This window comes from Fusarium oxysporum, chromosome 2 (assembly GCF_000149955.1).
Source record: "Fusarium oxysporum f. sp. lycopersici 4287 chromosome 2, whole genome shotgun sequence".
Classification (NCBI taxonomy): domain Eukaryota; kingdom Fungi; phylum Ascomycota; class Sordariomycetes; order Hypocreales; family Nectriaceae; genus Fusarium; species Fusarium oxysporum.
The window spans coordinates 1,004,848-1,029,651 of record NC_030987.1 but is presented as its reverse complement, the minus strand read 5'-3'; the positions used below and the strand labels follow the sequence as shown (position 1 = coordinate 1,029,651).

The following is a 24,804-nucleotide window of genomic DNA, read 5'->3' as shown; positions in this document are numbered from 1 at the left end:
TTCTGAAGAAGTCATGATGGAGGCGCATCTTTGCATGATTGCAAGGGTCGCTCTTCCAAAGCCCCACGTGAATAGCAGGCGGTGAATAATTCTGCCGCCTCATCTACAAGGGACACATCACTGCCTACCAGCATCAACGCATCGTAAAGAGAGATACATCATCGAACAACAAGAAAATTTGGGCTCTTCAGCTGCATGGACCTGCAGAGAACTCACATGCTCTGTTCTGAGCTGAGAACTCGCGCGGATTGCCCAAGATGACGACGCAACTCCTTGCCACGGAGCTGGCCAATCTCATCCAGGAGAGCAAGAGGAAACATAATGATTTGCGACAAGTGAGCCGCTTTATTCATCGCCATGAAGAATATTAGCTTATGATGAATACAGGCCGCGGAGAAATCGTTAGAAGAGCTGAAAAACTTGAGAAATCCTTCTGAACAAACAGCACCTGAAGGTCCGCAAGCTACCCCCTGTTAGTGGAAGCTATATCTGACTCGAGACAGAGCTATCTCAAAAGCCCAACTTTGTTAACCCATTCATTATCGCATGTGGTACCAAAAATGCCAAGTTTACCGCCATCGCTATTGTCTGTCTTCAACGTCTCATCGTTGCGCAAGCTCTTCCGCGGTCAAAGCTGAACCAAGTGCTGGAGGCCTTGATGCAAGCTACCTCAGCTGGTCTGGATGTGCAGCTCAAGATCTTGCAAGCGCTACCCTCACTTGTTCAAAATTATGCATCAGATCTTAAAGGAAACTTGTTGGTGACGACATTGAACATTTGCTTTACTCTCCAAAGTAGCAAAAATGCCATTGTGAACCATACATCAGCAGCGACGCTACAGCAACTGGTCGTGTCTGTGTTTGACAAAGTTGTCGCTGAAGACAAGAAAGCAGGCGATACGCCTACGGCAAATGATGCTGAATATTCAGAAAACCATCCTGCAGCTACCGATGCCTACCGTATTTTCAACGATCTATGCCTTATGACCGAAAACCAGAGACCAGAATTCATCCGCGTTTCGGGGCTTCCACAGACTTTCGGCCTGGAACTCATTGAATCCGTCATCACAAATCATGCCACCGTCTTCAGTAACCACCCCGAGCAGGCTCAGATTTTACGAAGCAGAGTAATGCCACTCATCATTGGGGCCTTGAAGGGGAAACCGAACTTCGCGACCACAGTACGCCTGGTGCGCATTCTGTACACTATGCTGCGTAGGCACATCGTCATTTTGCCATCAGAATGCGGTGAGGCGCTGACTGTTCTGACACAAATTCTCGATCAAGATGAAACCGTCTGGAAGAGAGCACTGTGTATGGAAGTTTTCCGTGGAATCTTTGCAGACCATGCCCTGCTCAGACGAATCTACGCAATGTTTGATGCTAAAGAAGGAGAGAAGGATGTCCTTAAGCCCTTGATTGCCACTTTCGTGCGCTTAAGCACAGAAAAACCTGCTGTAATTGGACTCGGACATTCATCGTCACTCCCTACAACTAGCTCGAGCACAAATGGCTCTTCTGAACAAGCCATTGCTGAAGCGAGTGGCATGACAGGTCTGATGACAGGGCCAGTTGGTGCAGAGACGACAACAACGGGTATCAGCACCCAATTCAGCTCAGTTCGGGTTCCTTGTATCGATCAGCTCGATAAGACGGAGGCACCTACTATACCAGAGTCTTATCTCTACAGCTTGGTGTTGGCTTGTATATCGTCTGTATCTGACGGTCTTGCCAAGTTCATACTACCTCTCACAGTTCCAAATGAAACGAGGAACCGAAAAAGAACCTCTCGACAAGAATTTGGTCGCGATTCACCTGCACCGCCGTCTGAGCAAGAGAGTACACCACCCAGAGGGAAGATGGAAAGGTCGGCATCTTTTAAGAAGAACCCAGTTCCCCTAAACCCGCTCTCCTTAGAGGACCATCCTCTTCATTCCGAAGTCAGGATCTGTGCTACAATCGTTGAGGAGTGCTGGCCTGCAATTCTTGCGACCTGCTCTACCTTCTTATACGCTGCACTCGATTCCGAATACTACCATGGACTAGTCCGTGCCTTCCAACGATTTGCTCACGTTGCTGGGTTGTTACAATTATCGACTCCTCGGGATGCTTTCCTTACAACTTTGGGCAAAGCCGCCGTCCCACCTAATGTTCTCACAGCTTGTGTCAATGCTGGCCAACCTCGACCACAAACACCAAGCACACCGACCGACGGCAGTCTCTTTAGCAACGCCCGAGGCCTTCTGAGCGTTGATAGCCTGACACCCACCACCCCCACGGCCGACAAAGGACGACAGGCCTCATTTGATGCTTCTGTCGCTTCTTTGAATACTCGAAACTTGCTATGTCTTCGGGCACTTCTGAACTTGGGCATAGCGCTGGGTCCAACTTTGGCAGGAGCTTGGAGTATCATTCTGGAGACACTTCAACAGGCTGACTTTGTACTTTTTGTAAGCGGAAAGTCTCCTGGCAGAACACCAACTATGAACCGAGGACCGGATGCAGGTGGTGACAGTGAAGCTGCAACGTTGATGGCCAACTTCGGCTCCGAGGTTCGTGCGGTGGAAACAGCGGCATCCAGACTTATTGAGAGCACGGTTGACTTTCCCAATGAGTCATTCCTGAAAGTGGTAGCAGCAGTCTGTAGTTTGTTGACACAGAAGCCAGTTGAGCAGCCTGAGATCACCACTCAGCCGCAGACACCGTCTGATGGTCAACAGCTCAAGGCTCCCGTTGTACAGGGCCGTAGGTTTTCTGGTCAGCAAATGAGTTCTGGGTCAACTCAAGAAGATCAATTCGCACTTGCTAAGCTTGGCGAGCTTGCCACAATCAACATTGAGAGATTATTGGAGTACAGCCCAGAAGAATCTGGTTGGGACGTGTTGACTAATGAGCTGATTGACACTCTCACCTCTTCTTCCATGAACTCATCTGTCAGAACCAGGGCAGCAGACATTCTTGTGAAACTAGTCCTGGAGGCTGCCAATGTCACCTCTTCCCTGCCGGAGGAGGCTCGCGGGGAGATTCAGCTCCGGTTCTTTGAGGCCCTCCGTAGGTCACTGGCGCCTCTCCTCAAAGGTGACCGAGAAGTTTCCCTTGCTAGTCATTCAACAGATATCGATATTCACAAAATCATCCTCGATGGTCTTCAAAGCATCATTGAGGGCAATGGAGAAACATTGGTCAAGGGTTGGGACATAGCCTTCGAGATCATTGGCACCATCTTTATTACCAGGGAATTCGATCCTGCTTACCGCCGCGGCTCAGTGGCCAACCCCATTCTTCTTGACACCCGATCAGCAAGACTTATTAGGTCTTCTTTCAACTCTCTCCAACTAATTTGCTCAGACTTCCTAGCGTCGCTACCAAACTCATGCTTCTTGATCCTGGTGGACAATCTGTACAAGTTCTGCTCACAAGATGATGATCTCAATATCGCTTTGACTGTAAGTTGCTAGTAACTTTGTGAGGGTAAATAATACTAATTCTCTTTAGACGGTGACGTTTTTCTGGGTGCTGTCAGACTTTCTCTCAGCGAAGAATGAGTCTCTCGCCATCACTGCAGACATGATGCAAAACACTGAGCTTTCTGATCTGGAAAAGATGGCAGCTGATCATGACCATAAGAGCTCTGATGCAGCATTGTGGATGTTGCTTCTGCTGCGACTGACCAATGTTACCACTGATGACAGACTTGAGCTTCGCAACAGTGCAATTCAGACTTTGCTCAGGATCTTTGATGCCTACGGTGATCGACTCAGCCCTGAGTCTTGGTCGATATGTGTCAAGTCGGTTGTCTTTAAGCTCTTGTCATCGATCGAGCAGGAGATCAAAGTTCTACAGTCGGATGAGGAAGAAGATGCCGAGGACAGTGACCGGGCTGAGTGGACTGAGACGGCCGTTGTTGTTCTCAACGGCATCTCCAGCCTCCTCGCTAATTACCTTGATATTCTTACTGGCCACCCCTCATTCGATCACCTATGGCAAGAGTTACTTTCTCATCTCACCACCCTACTTGACTTTCAAGTCCTTGATATCAACACCGCAACCTTCAAAGCGCTTGCTCATATTCTGTCTCAGACGACCACTGAGGGCAACTCTGTCTTCAGCAAAACAGCGATCGATATTGCGTGGGATCTGTGGGCAAGAGGAGTTCCGACCTCTAAGCCTGTTGATGAAAAGGCTGAAGACAACCAGAATTGCCTCATTGCATATGTATCTGCCTTGACAGAGATCTATCGACTTGTACAGGAAGATCTTGAAGTGAAACGAGTTGGTAGAATTCTGACACTTCTTCGAGAGACTTTGGACGAAGCCTCAGTTGGCAATTACGTCCAAGATATCGAATATGTGACGCCTTTACAGGCACATATTCTCGAAGCTGTCCAAATGATTCGAACAGATGTTGAAGGAGCGCCATCGGCCATGATTACTCAAGTTGCGGATTTTCTGGTCTTGCCTTTTATGCAGGCCAACTTCTCAAAGCCAGGATCTAAACGTACGTACATTGCGCTTTCAAAGGTGAGCATGAAGACACTCGAGAAGCTTATTCTTGAGCACTCGAAGGACTCAGACATCTACCGCAGCAACTCCTTCTCTGAGGCTTTGAAGGCTTTATGCAAACCCATTGAGTTAAAATACGGTTTCCCTACGATAACGAAATCCACGCAACCATGGAGGCTAGCTACATCTACAGCACTTACCATCCTAGAAGCGACTCTGTCGCAGATCACCAGCCTCGAGCTGCCAAACGGAGTTGCCCAGAATATCTGGACCACGATCGTCGCCATTGCTGATGGTGTCATGAGCGCGGATTGTAGTGTTGCTCCTCCAGGTACCGACTTCGCAGGCGACGAAGAGTTCGACATTGCATCTTTCCACAAGCTGCGAGAACTCATTACTCCCGCACTTGGAGCCGCAGCTGTTTCTGAGAAGGCTCGCAAGGCTTACGCCGAAAGCCTTTTCAAGACTTCAGTAATTCATGCCCCCTCGCCAGATGAAGAGTCGATCATCAACGGCACACACGAGAAGGGCTTATCAGCCCTCTATGCTCCTCGTGCAGGGCGAACAGTATCGGTTTTGCCGACCAGGCGTGTGAAGATGGCTTATGTCGCTTGTGAAGTGCTGTTTGGTTTGGTTGCTGCTAAAGATGAGCCAACAATTGTCATCCAACCCCCAACACCCAAATCACCAGATCCAAGGCATAGCCAGTTTGCCGAGTCACCTATTACTCTTCACGCCCGCATTGCCAGTACAGCTGCACCATTCCTCATTCTTCGGTGTGCGTTGACACTGAGGGCTTACATCGCTGATCAACCTCTGCGAGGCAAGATGCCCCAACCCCTAAGCCAGCGAAGGGAATTATTGTGGATTCTACAGAGGCTGGTCGAGTTGAAGAGCGACAAGAGCGCCATTCCAGAATTGGATAATATTGAGAGTGATGAGAGAAAGCATTTGTTGAGATTATATCCTCTTATTGTACGAGCATCTGGTGTAGTTGGTGACGAGAAGGTTGGTAGCCTTTTGAGAGAGGCTTTGGAGGTTGTAGGAGATGAATTGGGTTTTTAGCGATAGACTCTTGTTCAGACACGAAAATTATGTATTTAATTAGACAGCGTTATCTGAGGAGTGTGTCATAGACATCCAAATGAATAGCAAAACGACCTGAATTCACAAGCCAATCCCGTCTTATGGAGGGGTACTTCTAAGAACACCCCACCAACCCACCATCTTCAACGCGGGGCACCAAATTCAGATCCAAAAAAAAATTCAATCTCAGCATCAAGACCAAGATACATCGACACAATGGGAAAGTCCTCAAAAGATAAACGCGACGCCTACTACCGACTTGCCAAGGAGCAAGGATGGCGCGCTCGAAGTGCCTTTAAACTTCTCCAATTGGACGAGGGTAGGTCGCCGTTAAGATCAAGCAATGCTCTGTAGCTAACATCCTCCTTCAGAATTCGACCTGTTCGCCGATGTCACTCGAGTCGTCGACCTCTGCGCCGCACCCGGAAGTTGGTCGCAAGTACTATCCCGCGTACTGATCAAGGGCGAAAAGTTTGGAAGGGCTGCTTGGCAGGATAAGGAAGCCAAGTTTCGACAGCAGATGCTGGGAATAATACCCAAGGACAGCGACAGCGAGCAAATGACGGAAACTGAGAAGGTTCAGGAGGAGCAACAAGAGACTACAAAGCCCAGAGAAGATGTCAAGATTGTGTCGATCGATTTGCAACCTATTTCACCACTTGCGGGTATTACAACACTTCGAGCCGATATCACACATCCTGCGACAGTTCCTCTGCTACTTTCAGCACTTGACCCTTCTTATGATCCCAAGACTGCTGGCACCCAGGCCTCGCACCCGGTTGATCTAGTTCTGAGCGATGGAGCTCCTGACGTGACAGGTCTTCATGACCTCGACATCTACGTCCAGTCTCAACTACTCTTCGCCGCCTTGAACCTAGCCCTCTGTGTCCTCAAGCCTGGAGGCAAGTTCGTCGCCAAGATATTCCGCGGAAGAAACGTCGATGTTCTCTACGCGCAACTTAAGATATTCTTTGAGAAGGTCATCGTCGCCAAGCCCCGCAGCAGTCGCGCAAGCAGTGTGGAAGCTTTCATTGTGTGCATCAACTTCCAGCCTCCCGCCGGTTTCCGCGCCAGCCTCGAAGAGCCTCTCGGTGTTGGTGGACGATTGGAGGAGATGCTCAAGGAGAAGGGTGATGTTGACATGCAGGATTCGACGATAAAGGATGAAGGTGTCGTGGAAATGGAGGTTTACGACGAGACGACCGAGGACACGGAGAGAAGCACTCGATGGGTTGCACCGTTCATTGCTTGTGGAGATCTATCCGCCTTTGACTCCGATGCATCATACCAGCTCCCTGAGGACTACGTCTCTCTAGATCCCGTCCAGCCCCCCATTGCTCCCCCGTATAAACGCGCCATTGAGATGCGAGCCGCCATGTCCGGATCACAGCGCTAAACAGATTTTGCAAATTCTCACACACAAGATGAATAACCCAGCAAGAGAGTTCTGAGTAAATGCATCGCTAGATAACAAAAACACAAAAGCAAAAGCACATCAATGCTTGGGCGTGGGCTTCTCGGCTGGACCGGCCATTTCGAGCATTACTAGTCCGGCTGATGGTCCCTTTTCGAACTCTTGGGCGCCTAACTCCCTTTGATACAGCCGAGCTGCGGCTTGGTCGTGTGTCATGAGGAGAAGCCCACGCATGTGCTTCCATTCGTCAACTATCTCTTTGAGAGCCTTCATCAGCCATGATGCTAAACCCCGCCGCTGGAATTCCTCGAGGACAAATACGTCTGTGAGATAGGCGAGAGTTACATAGTCGGTCACCACACGAGCGAAACCGACCATCTTATGCGGAGAGCCATCTTTGGGTTGAGCGATGCCATTCCCTGTGTCACTGTTAGAAAAGGGAGAATTAAGGATCGGTTGCGTTTCAGTTGGCTTACTCTTCATCTCTTCGGCAGTCTGTGGAGTATAGTACACCGCCAAAGTCAAGCAGTTATCCAGCACTCTTTGGAGTTGTCCTTGCGGCAAGGGGCTGCTCCACCAGTTGTCATCGAGAGACTTGTTGAAAGTTTGGGGACACAGATAGGACTTGTCGTTTGTGAGGAAGAAGTTATCACGGTACCAGAACCGGGGGGCACCCTCAGCCTGGTTCAAAGAGTCGTGGGAGCCCATATTGATGAATATACGAGTTAATGATATTGTCTTCAAGTTTCGAAAGTTTGGTGTTTGGTGTTTGGTGAGGGTTCCCGAGGGCTTGGATTGAGTCGGTGGGATACAGGAGGTGGTCACACAGCTTGAATCGAAAGCAAACAGGACTTTCGTGTTACCCAATGGGTAAGGATCGTGACAATGATGTAGTCGTGAGCACAAAGGGTGTACGGCTAGCGGCGGCTTCCTTGGCGGGGAAATCAGGGCGTGTGATCGTGAGTTTAGTCAACGATGTTTGACTCGTAGAGGAAAAGGTTGGTCCAAGAAAGGGTCATGTGGTAACGGGTAGATAAGATTCAAGGCTTGTGGAGGGACAACAAAGAATCTGGGGTAAAACAGACAAAAGTCAAGTTCTTGCTGATCAAGTTTCGATGCTTGGGGACGAACAAACTACGAACTACTATGAAATCATGGCTCCGTGCCATGTTTTGCTGACATCTTATATGCATCCCGTAAAGCAAGGCACAGATCGAACGTATCTGTATCTACATGTTCACGTAAGGCTAAGACGCCCATTGAATACTAAATCTTGTCATTTTACACCGCGCATTGGTTGGTGGACCTATCAGCTTCAACGCCCTATTGCTCGTCGTGGTGGAACCCCGGGATCTACGGCGGAGGCGGGGGGAGGGTGACTACGCCCGTCACGGGAGGTCGGCGGAATTTGAGGGCAGGCGGAATAGGTTATAGATGGGTAAAGGCGGCCGAGGGAGGATGTATAAATAGGCAAGCATATCCGAGATGTACTATATTTTCTACAAGACCAAGTCTATCATATCTAAAGCATTCCGGCGTACATGACGGCGCCGGCAAGAGCGAGGAAGGCTCCGGCTGTGGGCATGACGGCACCGGCGGTGGAAACGGTAGAGGCCGGGGTAGCAGCGGCGTCGGTCTCGGAGCTGGAGTCAGAGTGCGAAGCGGAGTGGGAATCGGATCCGGAGGCGGAACCGGCCACGGCTCCGGCCCCGGAAGAAGCAGAGGGGGTTGCATGAGTAGCAAGAGTGGTGATGGTCTTTGTGTCATTGGCCTTATCGGTAGAAGTCTTCTCATCATCCTTGCTCTTAGTCTCAGTCTCGGTCTCGGTCTCGGCCTCAGTGGTTAAAGCACTCTCCTCAGTCTCGGTAGTAGGCGCCGCAGTAATAGTAGCAGACTCGCTCACATCCTCCTCAGTGCTCGTGGGGGAATCACCAGTCTCTTCAGGAACAGCACCGCCGAGAGTCTTGGGGTTGATGAAGAGAGGAGAATAAGTCGCGGTGCCGACGTAGCCAGGGCATCCGGGAACAGTTGTCTTAGGGGGGGCTCGGCCACCGCCGCAGTCGAGAAAGTCGCACAGCTCGCCCGTGTCAGGGACGTACCAAATTCGAGACGCGTACATTCCATTGGCGTTGCTGAGAACCGTGTCGTAGCTGGTGCATCCTGCAAGATCGGTCCTGGCCAGGGCTGGGACAGCGGCGATAAGAGCCGCGGTGAGGAACTTGGTGGCCATGATTAACGAGTGTATAGGATTAAATTATCGGGTAGTTAAGTCTCAACGAGTGACTGTGATTAACGAATGAATACTCTATTCTCCCTCACTTCTCTTCTTTTCTTTTCTGTTCATAGGGGTAAGACAACCCTTTTAAAGCGCAGGCTCTGGCCCTACAAGGCTAGTGACCTATTCCCGGCGTTAATCACCAGCACGGTCCCATCGCCAAGCGAAACAGCGGCCGACTCGGCCCTGAGATGCCGGGAATTAGGGATCAACAACGAATTGTAGGCCTGGTTTTACTGGAATCGCGCTTTAATGTCTGGTTTTGGAGTGGGTGGGCTCATTTCCATCCGTAATCCCATGTTCGGGTGTTTCTGCTTTGGGTTGAGGGATTCTCGCTTCGACTATCTAGCAGGCCATGCTTAAATGCGATAAAATAGAAGCGAATGCCCCCTTGTTGGTCGCTTATACGCTCTCAGGAGTTTTGTTGGTTTGCTCAAAGTGTCTGACTTAAATGTGCTTCAGTTGAGATAACTTTAGAATAGACTGAAACTGAAACCACTAACATCGACCCGTTTGTCTAGTCTATGACACACATCGCTCTTCTATCATTCTATTCGGCACCAAGCTATCCGTCTATCGTTGGGAACGGTTTTGCTCGTTGTCAAATATAGCATAGATAAGGCCGGTATAAGACACCGAGGTCTTTATTGGTCTATGGACTTCAAGTTATTCTCGTCCGAAGATAGAACTTGCAGTGGCTCTGCCTTTTCATATCAATGTTCTATTAATGGCCTCCAACTTACGATAGCATGGGGTCGGTTGGTATCCATCAAACTCTCAAGTCTTTCAGTCCGAGACTGTGATGCCAGAATCTTCCAACTTGTCACATAACTTCTCAATTGCCAAGTCACGGTCTTGAACCACTCTCATTGCCTCATCAACCCTCCCAGCACGCTTGAGAACTTTGTAGTAGAAATCCAACGAGTTCACAGTCCAGTCAGACCATTTTCCAAAGACTTCCATACTCATCACCACAGATCTCAGTGCTGACTCAATAGTACCCTCTGCCCCCCTTTCCGCTTCATCAATCCTTGATAACAGCATATACAACGATGGCATCATCCTCTCGCTCTTGTACTCGACATCTTTGATCTCTTCTGCCGTTCTACGTGCTTCAATATACTTGCCCGATTCCAGATATGCATCTGCCAGTTGCATCTTAAGGTTGATATGATCCTTACATCGATGTTGGTTCTGTAACTCAGCAGCCAACACAAGTCCACGACCCAAAGTAGCGACCTCCTCGGGACTCATGAGCTTGTAGCGTAGAAGTCGCCAGATAGTGTCAGACATCATGTCTTGTATGATTGGATAGACCTTGCCAAGAGCTTCGTAGATCATGTTGATGTATGCAAGAATGGTCGACTTGGCATGAGTCACGATACCCGTTGGCCCAAGCTGCAGCATGACTTGGAGTAACAGTCGAAGTGGGTGTGAAGATCCAGCCCAGGGAAGACTCTCTGAGACATCGTTTAGAGAATTTAAAAGCCATCGAGCCACACCTGGTCGACTAGTGGCGAAGAAGAGTACTGAGGTGTATACGAAGGTGAATATCAATGGGTCTTGGCGCAGGAGCTGTTGGTGGGACTGCTTGATGAAGTGCTGTAGGAATCTAGTTGCTTCGCCCTCCTTTTCTTCCCTTAAAGCGAGGGATGCTGACATGACGGAACTACACCAAGCTGGAACGTTGTCCTCGTTCTTGAAGCCGCTCTTAGCGTCCCTAGGCCACCTATTAACCTCTGATGACCCTCTAACGTAGGTGTTGAGGAGATGGAAGCGATATTCTTGGGTAAGGAGATCGGCTGGTGGTGTAAGTGACACTGGTGGGGCAGTACTGTTGATTGGTGTCTCGCCCATCAGTGGTTGCAGAAGAGTTTCTAGAAGTTCTCGACGCTTGTTCTCCGGTTGTCTACGATAGTATTCTTTGAGCTTGTCGAGATTCGTTAGGTTGGCCTCAGGGTCGAGTATACATGCTGCACTGCGACCCCTTGTCATGTTTTTCTTGAGGTTCCACTCAGTGAATCGTAGCTTATACATCTTCTCACTATGTACTATCATTAGAGGCGATCATCTACTTACAGTGTCCATACTCACGTAGCTCGGAAGCCATACTCCAGACGCATATGTGACATGAGTCTTGATAACGACATGTTCCGTTTGATATATAACTCAGTTATCACCTCACGATAATGATCCCAATCCTTAGCTGACGGGACCCCCAAGCGGCCACGGGTAGTACGAGGGGCTTCCATGACAACGTGTAAAGGCAGAACTGTGCTGAGAGTAGTAAACCGGTATGTTTGCCTTGTTTAATGTACAGAAAGTCCCTGCATGGAAGTTTCACCCCTCTTTGTTCCAGGTGATGAGGCTGAAAATGAGTCGGTGCGGCACACGCGCGGGAGGCGTAGGACTTACAGCTGTACAAAAGGTCTCTGCATTCTCATTGACCAATAGCGTCTAATGCATGTGAGACTGGATTCCATGTCTGCATGAAGCTATTTACTGAAGGATTGGCTCGTAGTGCATGCCCCTGATTGGTGTAAAAGGCAATAAGGCTCGGGCAGACGGCTCCAGTCTACCACACCTTGACTAGTCTAAGCAACTACAGTTGCAGATGAAGAATCTTGGATATTTTCATTTAGGAAAATAGTCACAACAGTGTATCAGGTACGGAATAAAGGGCAAGTTCAGGCTATTCTCCATTGGCTCTTACAGACTTGGACTAACTTCAGGCCTCGAAAACTGGCCTGTGGCTTACACATAAGATTCCAAAACATCTACCCAAATTTCAAAGGGCAAGGTTGCTATCTTCTACTCAACTTATGCACGTCGAGCCCATGCTCTGAATGCATCCTTAGTCAAGTTCGTACCGACAGGATTGCACATAACCGAGCCATCATCAAACACCACAAAGTACGACCGATCATTCTCAAGGTTCAAACCCAGGGTCCGGATCCTAGGCATGGTCCTGATGGACTGTTCCAGACTCCCGTAGTTACCACGGAGGTTCCATTGGCTATGTCCAGATTCCTTCTGGGCCACGTATGAGCCTTCGGTTCCTAGCCAGACATACTTGACGCCATTGTTGTCTGGGTCTGCATTTTCGACAAACTCATCGGCTGCATCTGGGAGATTCCAGAAGATGCGGCCGCTTCTGGTGCGCATAAAGTAGTAACCATCACTCCCGAGGGACACAAACTCGGGGGTGTCGCCATCGAGAGAGTCGAGTGCTTTGTCGAGGCCACCGTAGCTGGAAAGAGACCAGGCTGTGAGTTGTAAGTTAGCTGATGGGAAGTTTAGCAACAGATATTTCTTACACCATGTGAATCGTTCGGTTCTCTCGTTGCAGTATTTGGTGAAGTAGCAGTCGTCTTCACCAATTGCCACAAAAGCATGATGGACTCCTGGAGGGTGTTGGAACGCTTTGGCGAACTCCCTGTCCGAAGCACCACTTGACCGGGCCAGCATCAGAAAAACGAGTCTTTTGCTCAGTAGGGAGTTTCTTACCTTAGGTTGCGTCCATAGGGACCGCAAAGAAAGTAGTTATTACCAACCAAACTGACGTTGGACTCGGGCATATTTGATTCTGAGGGTCACTGTGAAATAAGATTTGGAAGTTATGAATTACAAAAGATGGGGATTATTCTCTCGAGCGAGACATTTGGCCGAGTATTTATAATTGATCGACCATGTCCGATGTAATGTCTCCCTACCAGGTTTCTGAGGCGTTATTGCCTCCTGGCGAAGCAGTCTGCAGCCAGGCCATACAATGATCACAACAATGCACTTGACACCTACATTAGAACCTAGCTCGGTACATATTTATCCGCCAGATACATCTTGGTAATGGTGGTGCTGAGGAGTGGGCTGAGTGGCCTCCCTGGGCGATTTGGATGCATGAGGTGATATCACCTGCATAGACTCATTCTCTCTCCATGCATGTCTTGATAGTTCTATTCCATTTTGGGATGGCTTTGACAGGCTACACAGAGGTTCGGGCCTGAGCAAGAGCCTCAAGTTGGTCCTCGGTCCTTTGCCTGTCCTTGAGCCTCCTCCAGATACAGGCTATGCTAAAGACAGACGCGAAGGGAGATCAGGAGTGAGTTGAAAAAGGGTAATAACCATTTTGGGATTGAAGTATACATATAATCAAGAATTATCAAGCTCATAGTGTTATCTAGTGTTCGCCTCAACTCTTGTGTGATCTTCGCATGGACTCACCTCGGCCGGTCTGTGTATAAGTAGAAGTAGACGAACTAGCAACATATGATTGAATCGATCACTACACACCAAGGATTTAATTACATGGAACAAACGGATATGCCATTTATATATCAACTATCCTTGTTCAAACCTCGGGTACGGAATCAATTGTAGTGTATCTTGGTTGAAACATGTGCATGCAATGTATAGCAACCTAAAGTCAACGGAGCCAATCAGCACGTCTCATGACAGGCAACATCAACAACCGTTCAATATTTTATCGCAATAATATATCTTCGAACAAGGTTGAGCCACAGGCAGAATTTATCTTCGTTGCCTACTCCACGATCCAATCATATCTCCCGGCGAGTGACGCAACCTCACATTGGAGAAGCAACCTACAGATAATCCTTGCAGCCATATTCACTCCCCTCCAACATTTAAGCTTATCCACAACCACCATATCATGAGACTTCTCAGACCAACACCACGTCTCTCTTCTATATTCTCTTCAAAAACAGCAACTTCGAATCTTCGCTTCTTCACAGCAATGGCTCCTCATAACGACGTAGGCGCCTTTCACGAAGCCCTCCGCTCAAGCAAGCGCATCCTCGCGCTCTGTGGAGCTGGTCTCTCAGCATCATCTGGCCTACCTACTTTCCGAGGCGCTGGCGGTCTTTGGCGAAATCATGATGCTACGTCTTTAGCTACTTTGAGTGCTTTCAAGAATGATCCGGGTCTTGTGTGGTTGTTCTACAATTATAGACGTCATATGTGCTTGCGCGCGGAGCCGAATCCAGCGCATTATGCTCTTGCGGCGCTGGCTGAGAAGAACAAGGACTTTTTGTGTCTGACACAAAATGTCGACAGTATGGATTTCCCTTCTGTGTTGTATCATAGTAACTAACAACCTCAGATCTCTCTCAACAGGCGGGTCATCCACAGGATCAACTGCGTACCTTGCATGGTTCCCTCTTCGACATCAAGTGCACCAACTGCGATTGGATCCAGCGAGGCAACTATGATGATCCATTCTGTCCTGCCCTGGCACCAGCTTCAGTTGATGTAGAACCAGGCAAACCATTTCCCCTCCTTGACGCCTCGCTTCCTCTGGACCCAATCTCACCAGATGACATTCCGAAATGCCCTCAGTGCAAGATAGGCTTTCAAAGACCGGGTGTTGTGTGGTTTGGTGAGAATCTGGACGAAGTTATGATGATGGGTATCACAAACTGGCTTCTCGAGGACAAAGTAGTGAGTTGAAACCCACGTTGAGCAGTTTTTTAGAAAGTTGACTAATTATATACAGGATTTGATGCTTGTTATTGGTACTTCGGCCCAAGTCTACCCTGCTGCAGGCTATATCGATAAAGCCAAACGTAAAGGCGCACGTATTGCGGTTATTAACCCTGAGGCTGAGAATGAGGAAGAGATGTACAAGGTCAAGCCTGGTGATTTTGCATTTGGCAAGGATGCTGCAGAGTATCTGCCTCTGCTCTTGGAGCCTGTTATTGGCAAGCTTGAGACAGACAAGAAGGAAAGATCTTAGCTACGAGCCTAGTCTATATACAATACAAGAGAAGGAAAGGCTAGGAAGCTTAATTAGGTATCTTGACCCGCTCCATTGTAAAACTGAACTGGCGAGCAGGTGACCCCGTATGGTTAATAGGACCATGCTACAATATGAAGAGTTTGTCATGATTGCATTCTAATAGTAGGCCGAACCTGACGTTCTTCGGGTGTCAAATCCGCAACCGTATTCTTGTGGCATTCTACAGGATACTGTATGTATTTGAAGATTGTATCATTGATTTCTATCAAGATTCACACTTATATTACACTTTAGGCAACACTTGAGCCATGCTCAAGACTTCAAAAAATTCTTCTTTATTTGAGCACAGCCTTTCCGCATCCTCTCTATTAGACTCTCTTTCTTTTCATTTCCATCCAAGTTAGACTTTTGACACAGACAAGTGATACGTGACGGTAGTCGACTTACACCAAGACACAACCCCCACTGAAAGGTGACGTACCTACCACTATAACATCACCCCTCCATCCACCATCCATCTCTCTCAACACCAAATCTTCCTCCCTCCACCTACCAAAGGCCACGAGCCTCAAAACCACCACAAAGATGCAGGGCTTCAACATGGGCCGCTACGTCCCGCCCGAAGTAGAAGGCACCACATCCGGCAACCGTCTTCACAATAAACACCCGCTCGGCGCACGCGCCTCAAAGCCCGGCTCCCTCACCGTCCGCTTCGAGCTTCCCTTCGCCGTCTGGTGCAACAGCTGTCCCAAGCCCACAATAATCGGCCAAGGCGTTCGCTTCAACGCCGCAAAGCGCCGCGTGGGGAGTTATTTCTCAACGCCGATTTGGAGTTTCAAGTTTCGTCATGCGGATTGCGGAGGCGAGATTGAGATTCGCACGGATCCGAAGAATACGGCGTATGTTGTCACGGAGGGCGGTGCGAAGAGGGATACGGGGGAGGATGTGCAGCGCGAAGGGGATGCGGTTATCATGACGGATCAGGAGAGGGAGGCGTTGAGAAAGAATGCATTTTCGAGTTTGGAAAAGACTATTGAGGATAGGGAGCAGCTCAAACGCGCGACACTACGGATAGACGATCTTCTTGAGGCATCTGCGAAACATTGGGATGATCCGTATACGCAGAATCAGAAGCTACGGAAGGCATTCAGGGCAGGGCGCAAAGAGCGGGAGCGCGATGCTGCGGCTACAGGGGATCTTCAAGATCGCATGAGTCTTGGCATAGATATTGTTCCTGGAACAGAGGAAGATGCTCGCCGTGCGGCTCTTGTCGACTTTGGACCTGTGGTTGATGATGGCAGAGATCGAGCATTGTCGAAGCCCTTATTTCAAACCGAAGGGAGCAAGAAGAAACCATTGGACCCGAAAGGTGGAGGCAAGCTGAAGGCTGACAAGGAGGCTTCGAAACGTAAAGATGCGTTGGTGTCGGAACTTATGGGCAACACTAGGGCCTCCAAGGATCCTTTCCTGATCGACAAACGACATGAGACGAAAGGACCGGCCAGACTGCCAGGTGTGAAGCGGAAGAGATCACCACAAGAAGTAGAGTCACGGAATTTGGAGCCACCATCCAAGGCGCAGGCGCCTGCTTCGCCAGCAGGCCTGGTTGACTACGACTCCGATTAAGCATTTCACTATAGGCACTGGTTCTTTAGAATAATTATAGATATGATACCCGGGCTCAGCCCAATTTATTGATTTAATATTCAAAGTCTTGTCCCTCTGCTGTGCATCGTTGGCAGAGAACGAAAGGCCAACCATCATGTCCAAACTGCCTTCGAGGTCCTGACGGCCAGGCCTATCACCAGCAATCATGACATCCAGTTGCGGCTATTCCGTTCGACCGCCCTCCGATGAGCACAAGCGAAGCTTTGTATGCAACATGCCAAACTAATGCCAAGAAACAAATTCGATCCGAGTCCAAGCCTGCGCGAGGTTACTGCAACTCCGTCCAATGATAGCCCTAAATCCGTGCCTCGGTCCCATGACGCCATATGTGAATCGAAACGCTCGCCCAAGTTAATGCGCTTGTAGAAGGGCTTATACATCATCCATCTGTCCCGCAGGCTCGTCATCGTCGTCCCCGAAACTGGCAACTGAGGAGAGTTCGTCATCGTCTTCGCTTTCGGCTCCGGCTTCGTCTGCTGCATCTTTGGAAGCATATTTCTGGACATATTCTGCTTTCATGAGTATCATGTCTGTTTCAAGGGTCCATGCACACACACCTTTGACCTTGGCATCATAGCTCTTTGGTTCTCTGATCAATAAGGCCGCCGCCTCACCGTTGAGGGGGTCGGTAGGGTTGGGGTATCGCAGGAGTTGAGGAAGGAAAACCTCGAAAATGTTGATCATATCAAACATGGGCGACCAAGTCTGGTTAATAACATCGAGACAGACCGACCCGGACCTGAACCATTAGCCATAGTTCAAATCAGACGGAGGTATAGGTTTCGTACAGCTCGTCGATATTGGGGTGGAAGATGCGGTTGACAAAGCCAATGCTAGGGGACTTGTAAGGGTAGGTGTCGGGAAGCTCGACATGAACCTTCCACATTCCGCCCTCAAATGGAGCTTCGTAATGTCAGTTCTTATTCGGACGATGCGCTTCGGTAAACATACTCTCAGCTGGTCCTTTGAAGCGAACAAAGAACTCTTGCCTAAGAGGATCGGTCAGGAAATAGGTCGGAGTCGGTGAAAGTGGAATTGGAAGCTTACACTATTTCATGTTAGCAAAGTCGACGTTGGTATTAAAGTCAAGTCTTACTGTTGTCATTGACAAGTGTAACTTCGTAGTCACTCATAAGCCTATTGGTGTCAGTGTCATCATAGAAACGGTAGCTTATATTGAGTCCCATACATCCTGTCATCATGTTAGCAATACAACAAGCGAGAGGGCAGAGACGACAACGCACTTCATGACCTTGTTGACGATTAGAGTTAGTCACAGTTCCGTCACAGTCTCGGAAGACGGTAGAACTCACATCAGTCTCGATTCTGCGGCGTGGGCTACTCATGATGGCGGTTGATGTTGTTTCCGAATGTGGGGTTATGAAGGTATCCAAAGAGCTCCGGGGCCGGCGCGATAGGCGATACTCGAGAGGAAGACGTTAAGAAGAGGCAGAAGAACTGCAGTTTGTGTGTGAAATAGTCTGCAGTTGAAAGATGTTGGTTGGGAATAGCTAAAATATTGCTAGAGGCAGGTGAAGATGAAGTTGAGTCAAGCAAGCGCAAGATGGATAATGGGTATATCCTTCCCGGGGGTGCCAAGTCACGAGGATATGATGTGTACGAGCGTGATAAGCCGCTGCAAACGCAACACGGCAGGTGCCGGCTGCTCCTTCAGGGTGTTAGTGTTATCGATAAGGCACTAATCTGCCGCAATGGGGAGATCGACATAGCACGTCACGAGCATAACACAGCATGAAACAACGATCTAGACTGAAACGATGCAACTCAGTTGAGTCATCCTTTTCCTTTGCATCAAGTTTTAGAGGCCTCAATTTCCAATAAAGGTGACACATTCTGGGTTAAGCTTTGAGCTTGTTTCTTTGGTGCAATTATCAGATGCCGAGCCTCTGCTTAACAATCAGTTTCTTTAATCTTTTATACATACCCTTGAATACATTGAATATCGCTGATTAAAGCTAGCTCTCAGTCAATTTGAGGATATTAAACAGGAAGCAAACAGTGATGGTAGGTTAACGCATATGGATACCTACATTTCGATGCATATTCGCGTAGCAACACAGACCAAATAGAGTTGTAGGACCGGCTGGAACCATTATCGCGGCGGTAACCTAGGAATAATCATAAAGCGGCTTTATACATAGTCGTTGCGGTTGGGAAAACATTATATGACAAGACATACAGATACTTGCCGGGTTACTACTTATTATGGATATTATGTCCCTCGGTTCTCGCATGCGTATTCGGATCTAGGTACTTTCATCACAACTTCATGAGACCCCCTCCATTTCCAAATCCTCGGTACAAGTACCCAGCCAGCCTCAATCAAAGCCGTTACACTTCCCCCACTACACCTCCATCTCGGCATAGCCAGTAACAACCTCGGCTTCCGAATACATTCAAAGACTTTTTGTAACTTTCCGTGACCTCAGTATTTCACAGTATAAATTGTATTCCAGCATGATTCGGGGTATAATTCAGTAGCCCAGAATGTACATGTAAATGAAATGGCGGCTCAACATTAACGGATCTTCGGTCGTTCGGCCATTCGCATGCCCTGAAAGGACTAGTCTAAATTAAATTTCACTTCCAGAACCCCAAAAAGTTACTGCGTGGGGCGCAGACCAGGGGTGCTGAGAAAAAACACCAAGATACTCAAATATACAACGTAGGGTTCATCATGGTTCAGACATGAATAAAACCTTTGCTTGCCCCGACTTTCTGACTAGATCGCAACTCTAACTGTCATAAACGAAACAGCATTAGCTAAGATACTTCTTTCATAATTTTTCCCCTTTCAAAAAGGATCACTATAGACTTCTTGAGCCACTGTCTCTGTCGGTCTGAGATCTGCCTGCAAGTACCTCAAGTTTCTGTCACTCCCAACTTGACCTGACAAAGCACGCGACACCTTATCTTCACCTCAACCCACTCTACTAACACTTCCCTTCACTCCTATCTTCTCCCCTGCCTCATGTCATCTCTTATCAATCCTACCATGAGGTCATGTGCCTCTCTCCTATCCCGGGTGTCCGTCCCATCCACTCGGCCGGCATCCCGGACCCTCGGCCGAGCCATTCGGCCCCTCATCATCGGAGGTGCGGCGCAAACCCGGTACAGCTCTCACTCTCCCATGGGTGCACCTCCGGCCGTTCAACGTAAGAAGGTCACTGTCGGAACTCTTCGTTCCATGCACCGCAAGGGTGATCCCATCACCGTCATGACAGCTCATGACTTCCCCAGTGGTCATGTCGCTGACCATGCTGGTATGGACATCATCCTTGTGGGAGACAGTCTCGCCATGGTAGCACTTGGTATGGAGGATACGAGTGAGATTATCTTGGAAGAGATGCTTTTACATTGTCGGTCTGTTGCGAGAGCGACAAAGTCGGCTTTCACTGTAAGACCCCTGTCTTTCTATATGCAAGTAATAAACTAATCCCAGTAGGTTGGAGATCTACCCATGGGCACATATGAGATTAGTCCTGACCAGGCTCTTGCTACTGCTATCCGTTTCATCAAGGAAGGCCGTGTCCAAGGTGTCAAGCTTGAAGGTGGTAAGGAGATGGCCCCTACTATCAAGAAGATTACCACCGCTGGCATTCCTGTTCTTGGCCACATTGGCTTGACCCTCAGCGACAAAACGCACTTGGTGGCTTCCGTGTCCAGGGGCAAGACAAGTAGTGGTGCAATGAGCATTCTTGAAGATGCCCTTGCTCTTCAAGAAGCTGGTTGTTTTGCCATGGTTGTTGAGGCAGTTCCTGCTGAGGTGGCCGCGCTCATTACTGAAAAGCTCTCCATTCCCACCATCGGTATTGGCGCTGGCAACGGTACCTCGGGCCAAGTCCTGGTACAAGTAGATATGGTTGGAAACTTCCCTCCCGGTCGATTTCTGCCCAAATTTGTAAAGAAGTATGGCGATGTCTGGGGCGAGAGCTTGAGAGCCATCGAGGCGTATCGGGATGAAGTCAAGTCGCGCCAATATCCTGCTCCTGAGCACACATATCCCATTTCGGCGGAGGAACTTGAGAACTTTACTAAGGCGGTGAAGGATTCCTAGAGATGAGATGATGATACCCCAGAAGTAGTTCCATGATGTTTTGGAGAGGCAAGCATGTCGAATTCGTGTGTCGCAGCGCAGTCATAGAGGTCGCATAGCTCGGAGTTTGGGTTGAGTAGATGTCATAGCCTTTCGTATATCCAGATAGAAGAATTCAGCCTTTTTAGCATCATCCGAAAGCAGGAGTGAGAGAGTAGGCAACCACAAGTTGACCGTGGGCATTTTTAAAGCACTGGATATGTCAGTTTCCGTGACCTTACAGCCTGGTAATCCATCATAGGCCTTGTGATAGGCTAAGACTCACCTGATGTAGGTTACCCACAACCTCGTCCAAAGACGGCGCAAAGGCACTGTTGACGTACAAGAAGACACTGTCTGTCTCTTTGCACCTCAGCTTCTTCCTGAGATATCTCACAACCTCTTCAAAGCGCCTTGTCGCGCTAATCTTGCACACATCTTGCGCCAACGACGGAGCAGACCCCACGGGCTTAAATCGCACTACAACCTTGTCTGCCTTGAAGGCTCCAGCAGTTGCAAGTGCGGCGCTCGCATCCCGTGGTAGATCAGCCAGCACCACTGAGGCGGACATAGTGAGTGGTAAGTTTGGAGATGCAGCGCCGCTGCCTGGTCCTTCATTATCGGCGAGAGGCATGGGTGAGGCGTTGGAGGGTGATGGAGATGATGAGGGCACCCATTCTGGTGGCGGGTTGTCTGACATTTTGAAGAATTTGTACTTTTGAGAGTGGAGACTTCTCGGCTTTGTGAGTGAATGTTGAAATGTGTTGGTGTTGAAAGCCAAGGTACATAGCCGTCTCTGTAAGTAACTCAGTTGTGAAACTGTCGCCTAACGTAAGGTTGCTTATGACAGCACAGTGTTACTTTTAAGCACTGTGCATGACACTGGCATGTAAGCCTCATCATGACTCCTCAATCAAATACTGCGGTGCCTCATCACCCTGACAATCCCATTCTCTCTCTATCCCTCTCTCTTTTTCTTTCTTTTTTTTTTTTTTCCTTGTTCTTACAAACAAGATATAAACTCTGTTCGGTTTTGATCTTATCGTATATACCACACCACGTTAACAATGATGAGCTGAGATTGTATTGTCTAAACTAGGTACATTCGAAGCCTTTATTTTACATCTTTTCAGTCAGTCATTCCTGAGCAGAGTTTTTTTTTATTCCAAATGGCCCTCTTAAGTTCGGTTTGCTTTCTGTCGGTCCCCCATTCGGTTTGCCTCAGATCCTGACAGAGCTTCTCGTACTCTTCAACTGTCCGGGGCGCTGAACGTTCAGTCTCGATGCTCCCCATGATAACGTCCATCATATTGCCTCTGACGCTCTCATACACCATGCTCACCCAACTACCAATAGTCTTCTTGCCCTCAGTTGGAAGGCCTTTGTGTACGTTGTATAGGGGATCATCATCAAGACCACATTGTGTCGGGACTTCCAACTTGGATCGAACCCAAGTATACAACGGAGCGGTTCCATCACCTAGTTTGGTAGCCACGTCGACAGAGCGTATTGCCATGTTAGGATAGAAGATGGAAGAAGCAGTATCCACGACTGCTTTGTGGAACTGGCCACGGAATACTGCAAGACTGGATATCGGACAATCGATCTTCTCGGCAGTCAGGAATTGCGTAACTGGTGCCATTACAGCATCGACGGTGGGTATAATGCGATCCTTCCAGCAACCGATATTGTGGTCAAACCACTCCCGCTCGACGACAGCGAAAGCAACCTCACCGATTCTCTCGATAGCGGCGTCCTCCAGGCCAAATGCATGGAATGGTCCGTTGCCGGTCTTGTTCAATAGCACTTTTTCACGAAGCGTGTCCAGGAAAAGCCGATGTGTCGCCCGAAGCTCGACTGCTTGGCATGAAACGTAAATGTGACAAGCACACATATGCGCGACAAGATCGGCAGCCTCCAAGGTTCGTCGAGCTGAAAGCAGAGCAAGTGAATTGATGCCCTGGTTATGCATCTCAGCTGACATAACGTGAGACGAGACCGGGTGAGCCAGGGCAGCTAACTCGGACATGTATGCAGACATGTTTACGTCAATGCCCTTCATGGTGAAATTCTCCTTTGCGCTAATGTTGAGATTGGCTTCAAGGCCATTGTTAGTCGAGGGGTTGATCATCTCGCTGACCTGAGAGAAGACCATGCGTCCAATCATCTGGAGAGCAAGTCGTGTCTTGTCCATGGCAGAAGTTACAGCAACAGCCTGGAAGTTCCCTCCTGAATACACATCGCCAACCACTTTTCCATCTTTCTCCGATGCGTCAATTAAGGGGTTATCCGAAGTCGAATTGAGTTCCACCGAAATTTGTTTCTGGGCAAGCAGGAGGTCCTCTAGATAAGGACCAATCCATTGGGGACTCGTGCGAGTAGAATATCGATCTTGCCAAAGGCCATCGCCAGTTCTCTTGCGGTCCTCCAATCCAACGACGAACTCTGAGCCTTGTAGAAAGCTTCTTATGTTGGCAGCTGCCTCAATCTGGCCAGGGTGTGGTCGTACAGCATGGATAAAAGGAATTGTCCACTCAACGTTGCCACCCATGGCCTCGGATGCAAATGCTGTCAATACCTGAGCAAGCACAGCCAGCTGTTGCGCATCATAGAGGACCAGACTGGCAACAGATACAGATGGAGCAGTTCCATTGATAAGACCGAGAGCTTCTTTTGGCCCAAGACCGCTTGGTGAGAGACCGCTAGCCCGTAGAGCTTCATCTGAAGGCATCACCTTGGCTGACGACCCTTTACCAACTTGAACGAAAATATCCGGGTTTCCAGTGACCGCTCCAGCGATGTAAGATAAAGGCATGAGATCTCCAGACGCCGAAATAGTACCTCGAATAGGAACCATAGGGGTAATATCGTGGTGAAGCAGTTTGATCAATCTCTCCAATACTTCCAGTCGAACAGCGCTTTGTCCACGCATATTCTGGTTCGCCCGAGTAAGTATAGCTCCTCGAACCCATTCAGGGGGCATGATGTGAGACGGCTCTCTTTCAGAGTTGCCGCCAGGGTTTTTGTCGTTAGAAGTGATAATGGCACTCTGTGTATGTTGAAGAGAGCCAATTTGGTTCTCCAACCATTCGTCAGTTCGAACATCTGCACTTCCTCCAAAACCTGTATTGACACCATATACTACGTATTTGTGTGACAAGTACTCAGCTAGTGCGTCAACACTTAGAGCGATGCGGCGAGCGAGCTCCTCGTCTTTGCTGATCTCAGGCTTGATACCATGACGAGCTGCTGCGACTAGAGAAGCAATGTCGAGATTGTTACCATCGAGAATGATCTTCTCTTTGCCGTTCTTCAAGTCTCGTAGTTGTTTCCAAATTTCCAGTGTTGACTCGGCATGAGCCGAGGTTTTGAGGTTCATCGTGAGATATGCTGGAGTTGGTGCAAACAAAGCTTGAGGAGTGTTGGCAGAGAGTAAGAGTGAAGATTCAATGGTCGCACGAAGCTTTTCTGGTAAGATATTTCACCTCTAAGTCAAGTTTTCTCCCAGCTCTGATGTTGTCAGTGAGAGTGATTCACCTCAAGTAAGCGGCGACGTCCAGCACCTGTAAAAGTCAGAAGACTAGTTAAGTCCAATAGCCTTGTACTCCTCACCACCAATTTCTAATATCTTTTCTCACTTGAGATGCGCCGATTGCGGCCTTGGAGTTAAAGATTTCAAGTAAATGAGCCAAGTATCACACAGTTCAGACTTGTCCAAGCTTGGCAGGTCCAATTTGAACATGTGATAGAGGTCCTCGCGGGCTTACAATAGAAAAGGTTTGCGCTCGCAACAGTGAGAATTGAAAAAGAAGAGGAAACTTAATGTGGTCTCAGCCGAAAATCGGTGAGAGACAAAAGAAACACATACGTAAAGTTTCATAGTGTGCATCTGCCAATCAACTACTGCAGGCTGAAAACGCCACATAGTCAAGGGGTTCACTTGAGATGGAACTCATGCAAGACACTTGTCTATGACAGAAATAACCAATGATTCACTCACATTTATGC

The 24,804-nt window shown here is 48.7% G+C and overlaps 12 protein-coding genes across 20 annotated transcripts; 5 read left to right on the top strand and 7 right to left on the bottom strand.

Moving 5' to 3' along the window:
• The first annotated feature begins 105 nt into the window (after positions 1-105).
• FOXG_05938 (uncharacterized protein) lies at positions 106-5,716 on the top strand. The gene is made up of 4 exons (XM_018384424.1): positions 106-335; positions 388-454; positions 504-3,445; positions 3,495-5,716. The coding sequence occupies exons 1-4, from the start codon at positions 258-260 to the stop codon at positions 5,565-5,567; spliced, it is 5,160 nt and encodes a 1,719-aa protein (XP_018241500.1). The 5' UTR covers positions 106-257; the 3' UTR covers positions 5,568-5,716.
• FOXG_05936 (uncharacterized protein) lies at positions 3,597-8,228 on the bottom strand. The gene is made up of 2 exons (XM_018384422.1): positions 7,479-8,228; positions 3,597-7,421 (listed from the first exon to the last, which is right to left on the bottom strand). Exons 1-2 carry the CDS (start codon positions 7,708-7,710, stop codon positions 7,084-7,086), a joined length of 570 nt encoding a protein of 189 aa, XP_018241498.1. The 5' UTR covers positions 7,711-8,228; the 3' UTR covers positions 3,597-7,083.
• Positions 5,746-8,180, top strand: FOXG_05937 (23S rRNA (-2'-O)-methyltransferase). The gene is made up of 2 exons (XM_018384423.1): positions 5,746-5,907; positions 5,960-8,180. Exons 1-2 carry the CDS (start codon positions 5,805-5,807, stop codon positions 6,982-6,984), a joined length of 1,128 nt encoding a protein of 375 aa, XP_018241499.1. The 5' UTR covers positions 5,746-5,804; the 3' UTR covers positions 6,985-8,180.
• A 192-nt stretch (positions 8,229-8,420) lies between the features above and the next one.
• On the bottom strand, positions 8,421-9,340 carry FOXG_05935 (uncharacterized protein). Its single transcript, XM_018384421.1, has one exon. It carries the CDS (start codon positions 9,230-9,232, stop codon positions 8,525-8,527), a length of 708 nt encoding a protein of 235 aa, XP_018241497.1. The 5' UTR covers positions 9,233-9,340; the 3' UTR covers positions 8,421-8,524.
• Positions 9,341-9,871: 531 nt separating this feature from the next.
• Positions 9,872-11,529, bottom strand: FOXG_05934 (uncharacterized protein; the record flags this gene model as incomplete). The annotated part of the gene is made up of 2 exons (XM_018384420.1): positions 9,872-11,321; positions 11,372-11,529. The coding sequence occupies 2 exons, from the start codon at positions 11,527-11,529 to the stop codon at positions 10,064-10,066; spliced, it is 1,416 nt and encodes a 471-aa protein (XP_018241496.1). The 3' UTR covers positions 9,872-10,063.
• Positions 11,530-11,943: 414 nt separating this feature from the next.
• On the bottom strand, positions 11,944-13,075 carry FOXG_05933 (uncharacterized protein). Its single transcript, XM_018384419.1, has 3 exons — positions 12,785-13,075; positions 12,595-12,728; positions 11,944-12,543 (listed from the first exon to the last, which is right to left on the bottom strand). The coding sequence occupies exons 1-3, from the start codon at positions 12,853-12,855 to the stop codon at positions 12,098-12,100; spliced, it is 651 nt and encodes a 216-aa protein (XP_018241495.1). The 5' UTR covers positions 12,856-13,075; the 3' UTR covers positions 11,944-12,097.
• A 662-nt stretch (positions 13,076-13,737) lies between these two features.
• Positions 13,738-15,232, top strand: FOXG_05932 (uncharacterized protein). The gene is made up of 3 exons (XM_018384418.1): positions 13,738-14,349; positions 14,397-14,734; positions 14,790-15,232. The coding sequence occupies exons 1-3, from the start codon at positions 13,947-13,949 to the stop codon at positions 15,027-15,029; spliced, it is 981 nt and encodes a 326-aa protein (XP_018241494.1). The 5' UTR covers positions 13,738-13,946; the 3' UTR covers positions 15,030-15,232.
• Positions 15,233-15,502: 270 nt separating this feature from the next.
• FOXG_05930 (ubiquitin-conjugating enzyme E2 H) lies at positions 15,503-18,928 on the bottom strand. 9 transcript variants are annotated; one of them, XM_018384411.1, is made up of 6 exons: positions 17,945-18,919; positions 17,797-17,892; positions 17,652-17,748; positions 17,489-17,603; positions 17,258-17,439; positions 15,503-17,209 (listed from the first exon to the last, which is right to left on the bottom strand). In XM_018384411.1, the coding sequence occupies exons 2-6, from the start codon at positions 17,803-17,805 to the stop codon at positions 17,073-17,075; spliced, it is 540 nt and encodes a 179-aa protein (XP_018241487.1). In that variant the 5' UTR covers positions 17,806-17,892; positions 17,945-18,919; the 3' UTR covers positions 15,503-17,072. The 9 variants fall into 9 exon arrangements, with proteins under 9 accessions (XP_018241487.1, XP_018241488.1, XP_018241492.1 ...); XM_018384412.1 differs by having other exon boundaries at positions 17,797-17,952; positions 18,014-18,027; XM_018384416.1 differs by having other exon boundaries at positions 17,489-17,748; positions 17,945-18,928.
• Positions 15,565-16,750, top strand: FOXG_05931 (uncharacterized protein). The gene has a single exon (XM_018384417.1). It carries the CDS (start codon positions 15,618-15,620, stop codon positions 16,656-16,658), a length of 1,041 nt encoding a protein of 346 aa, XP_018241493.1. The 5' UTR covers positions 15,565-15,617; the 3' UTR covers positions 16,659-16,750.
• A 469-nt stretch (positions 18,929-19,397) lies between the features above and the next one.
• FOXG_05929 (3-methyl-2-oxobutanoate hydroxymethyltransferase) lies at positions 19,398-20,989 on the top strand. Its single transcript, XM_018384407.1, has 2 exons — positions 19,398-20,118; positions 20,167-20,989. Exons 1-2 carry the CDS (start codon positions 19,693-19,695, stop codon positions 20,776-20,778), a joined length of 1,038 nt encoding a protein of 345 aa, XP_018241483.1. The 5' UTR covers positions 19,398-19,692; the 3' UTR covers positions 20,779-20,989.
• FOXG_05928 (autophagy-like protein 12) lies at positions 19,416-21,588 on the bottom strand. Its single transcript, XM_018384406.1, has 2 exons — positions 21,083-21,588; positions 19,416-21,010 (listed from the first exon to the last, which is right to left on the bottom strand). Exons 1-2 carry the CDS (start codon positions 21,494-21,496, stop codon positions 20,948-20,950), a joined length of 477 nt encoding a protein of 158 aa, XP_018241482.1. The 5' UTR covers positions 21,497-21,588; the 3' UTR covers positions 19,416-20,947.
• Positions 21,589-21,827: 239 nt separating this feature from the next.
• FOXG_05927 (phenylalanine ammonia-lyase) lies at positions 21,828-24,643 on the bottom strand. Its single transcript, XM_018384405.1, has 2 exons — positions 24,409-24,643; positions 21,828-24,359 (listed from the first exon to the last, which is right to left on the bottom strand). Exon 2 carries the CDS (start codon positions 24,173-24,175, stop codon positions 21,926-21,928), a length of 2,250 nt encoding a protein of 749 aa, XP_018241481.1. The 5' UTR covers positions 24,176-24,359; positions 24,409-24,643; the 3' UTR covers positions 21,828-21,925.
• Positions 24,644-24,804: the final 161 nt, after the last annotated feature.

What these genes read in the sequence shown, in the direction of transcription:
- FOXG_05938 (XM_018384424.1), top strand. Translation starts at nt 258, where the DNA reads ATGACGACGCAACTCCTTGCCACGGAGCTGGCCAATCTCATCCAGGAG. An exon ending in TGAACAAACAGCACCTGAAG is followed by an intron (nt 455 to 503) that starts GTCCGCAAGCTA and finishes GACTCGAGACAG; the next exon opens with AGCTATCTCAAAAGCCCAAC. An exon ending in ATCTCAATATCGCTTTGACT is followed by an intron (nt 3,446 to 3,494) that starts GTAAGTTGCTAG and finishes AATTCTCTTTAG; the next exon opens with ACGGTGACGTTTTTCTGGGT.
- FOXG_05937 (XM_018384423.1), top strand. Translation starts at nt 5,805, where the DNA reads ATGGGAAAGTCCTCAAAAGATAAACGCGACGCCTACTACCGACTTGCC. An exon ending in ACTTCTCCAATTGGACGAGG is followed by an intron (nt 5,908 to 5,959) that starts GTAGGTCGCCGT and finishes ATCCTCCTTCAG; the next exon opens with AATTCGACCTGTTCGCCGAT.
- FOXG_05936 (XM_018384422.1), bottom strand. Translation starts at nt 7,710, where the DNA reads ATGGGCTCCCACGACTCTTTGAACCAGGCTGAGGGTGCCCCCCGGTTC. An exon ending in GACTGCCGAAGAGATGAAGA is followed by an intron (nt 7,422 to 7,478) that starts GTAAGCCAACTG and finishes ACAGTGACACAG; the next exon opens with GGAATGGCATCGCTCAACCC.
- FOXG_05935 (XM_018384421.1), bottom strand. Translation starts at nt 9,232, where the DNA reads ATGGCCACCAAGTTCCTCACCGCGGCTCTTATCGCCGCTGTCCCAGCC.
- FOXG_05933 (XM_018384419.1), bottom strand. Translation starts at nt 12,855, where the DNA reads ATGCCCGAGTCCAACGTCAGTTTGGTTGGTAATAACTACTTTCTTTGC. An exon ending in CCCTATGGACGCAACCTAAG is followed by an intron (nt 12,729 to 12,784) that starts GTAAGAAACTCC and finishes GGCCCGGTCAAG; the next exon opens with TGGTGCTTCGGACAGGGAGT. An exon ending in AACCGAACGATTCACATGGT is followed by an intron (nt 12,544 to 12,594) that starts GTAAGAAATATC and finishes TACAACTCACAG; the next exon opens with CCTGGTCTCTTTCCAGCTAC.
- FOXG_05932 (XM_018384418.1), top strand. Translation starts at nt 13,947, where the DNA reads ATGAGACTTCTCAGACCAACACCACGTCTCTCTTCTATATTCTCTTCA. An exon ending in TCTGACACAAAATGTCGACA is followed by an intron (nt 14,350 to 14,396) that starts GTATGGATTTCC and finishes TAACAACCTCAG; the next exon opens with ATCTCTCTCAACAGGCGGGT. An exon ending in GGCTTCTCGAGGACAAAGTA is followed by an intron (nt 14,735 to 14,789) that starts GTGAGTTGAAAC and finishes AATTATATACAG; the next exon opens with GATTTGATGCTTGTTATTGG.
- FOXG_05931 (XM_018384417.1), top strand. Translation starts at nt 15,618, where the DNA reads ATGCAGGGCTTCAACATGGGCCGCTACGTCCCGCCCGAAGTAGAAGGC.
- FOXG_05930 (XM_018384408.1), bottom strand. An exon ending in CTTCAAAGGACCAGCTGAGA is followed by an intron (nt 17,604 to 17,651) that starts GTATGTTTACCG and finishes GACATTACGAAG; the next exon opens with CTCCATTTGAGGGCGGAATG. An exon ending in CACCCCAATATCGACGAGCT is followed by an intron (nt 17,440 to 17,488) that starts GTACGAAACCTA and finishes CTAATGGTTCAG; the next exon opens with GTCCGGGTCGGTCTGTCTCG.
- FOXG_05929 (XM_018384407.1), top strand. Translation starts at nt 19,693, where the DNA reads ATGTCATCTCTTATCAATCCTACCATGAGGTCATGTGCCTCTCTCCTA. An exon ending in CGACAAAGTCGGCTTTCACT is followed by an intron (nt 20,119 to 20,166) that starts GTAAGACCCCTG and finishes TAATCCCAGTAG; the next exon opens with GTTGGAGATCTACCCATGGG.
- FOXG_05928 (XM_018384406.1), bottom strand. Translation starts at nt 21,496, where the DNA reads ATGTCAGACAACCCGCCACCAGAATGGGTGCCCTCATCATCTCCATCA. An exon ending in TTGTGGGTAACCTACATCAG is followed by an intron (nt 21,011 to 21,082) that starts GTGAGTCTTAGC and finishes TGACATATCCAG; the next exon opens with TGCTTTAAAAATGCCCACGG.
- FOXG_05927 (XM_018384405.1), bottom strand. Translation starts at nt 24,175, where the DNA reads ATGAACCTCAAAACCTCGGCTCATGCCGAGTCAACACTGGAAATTTGG.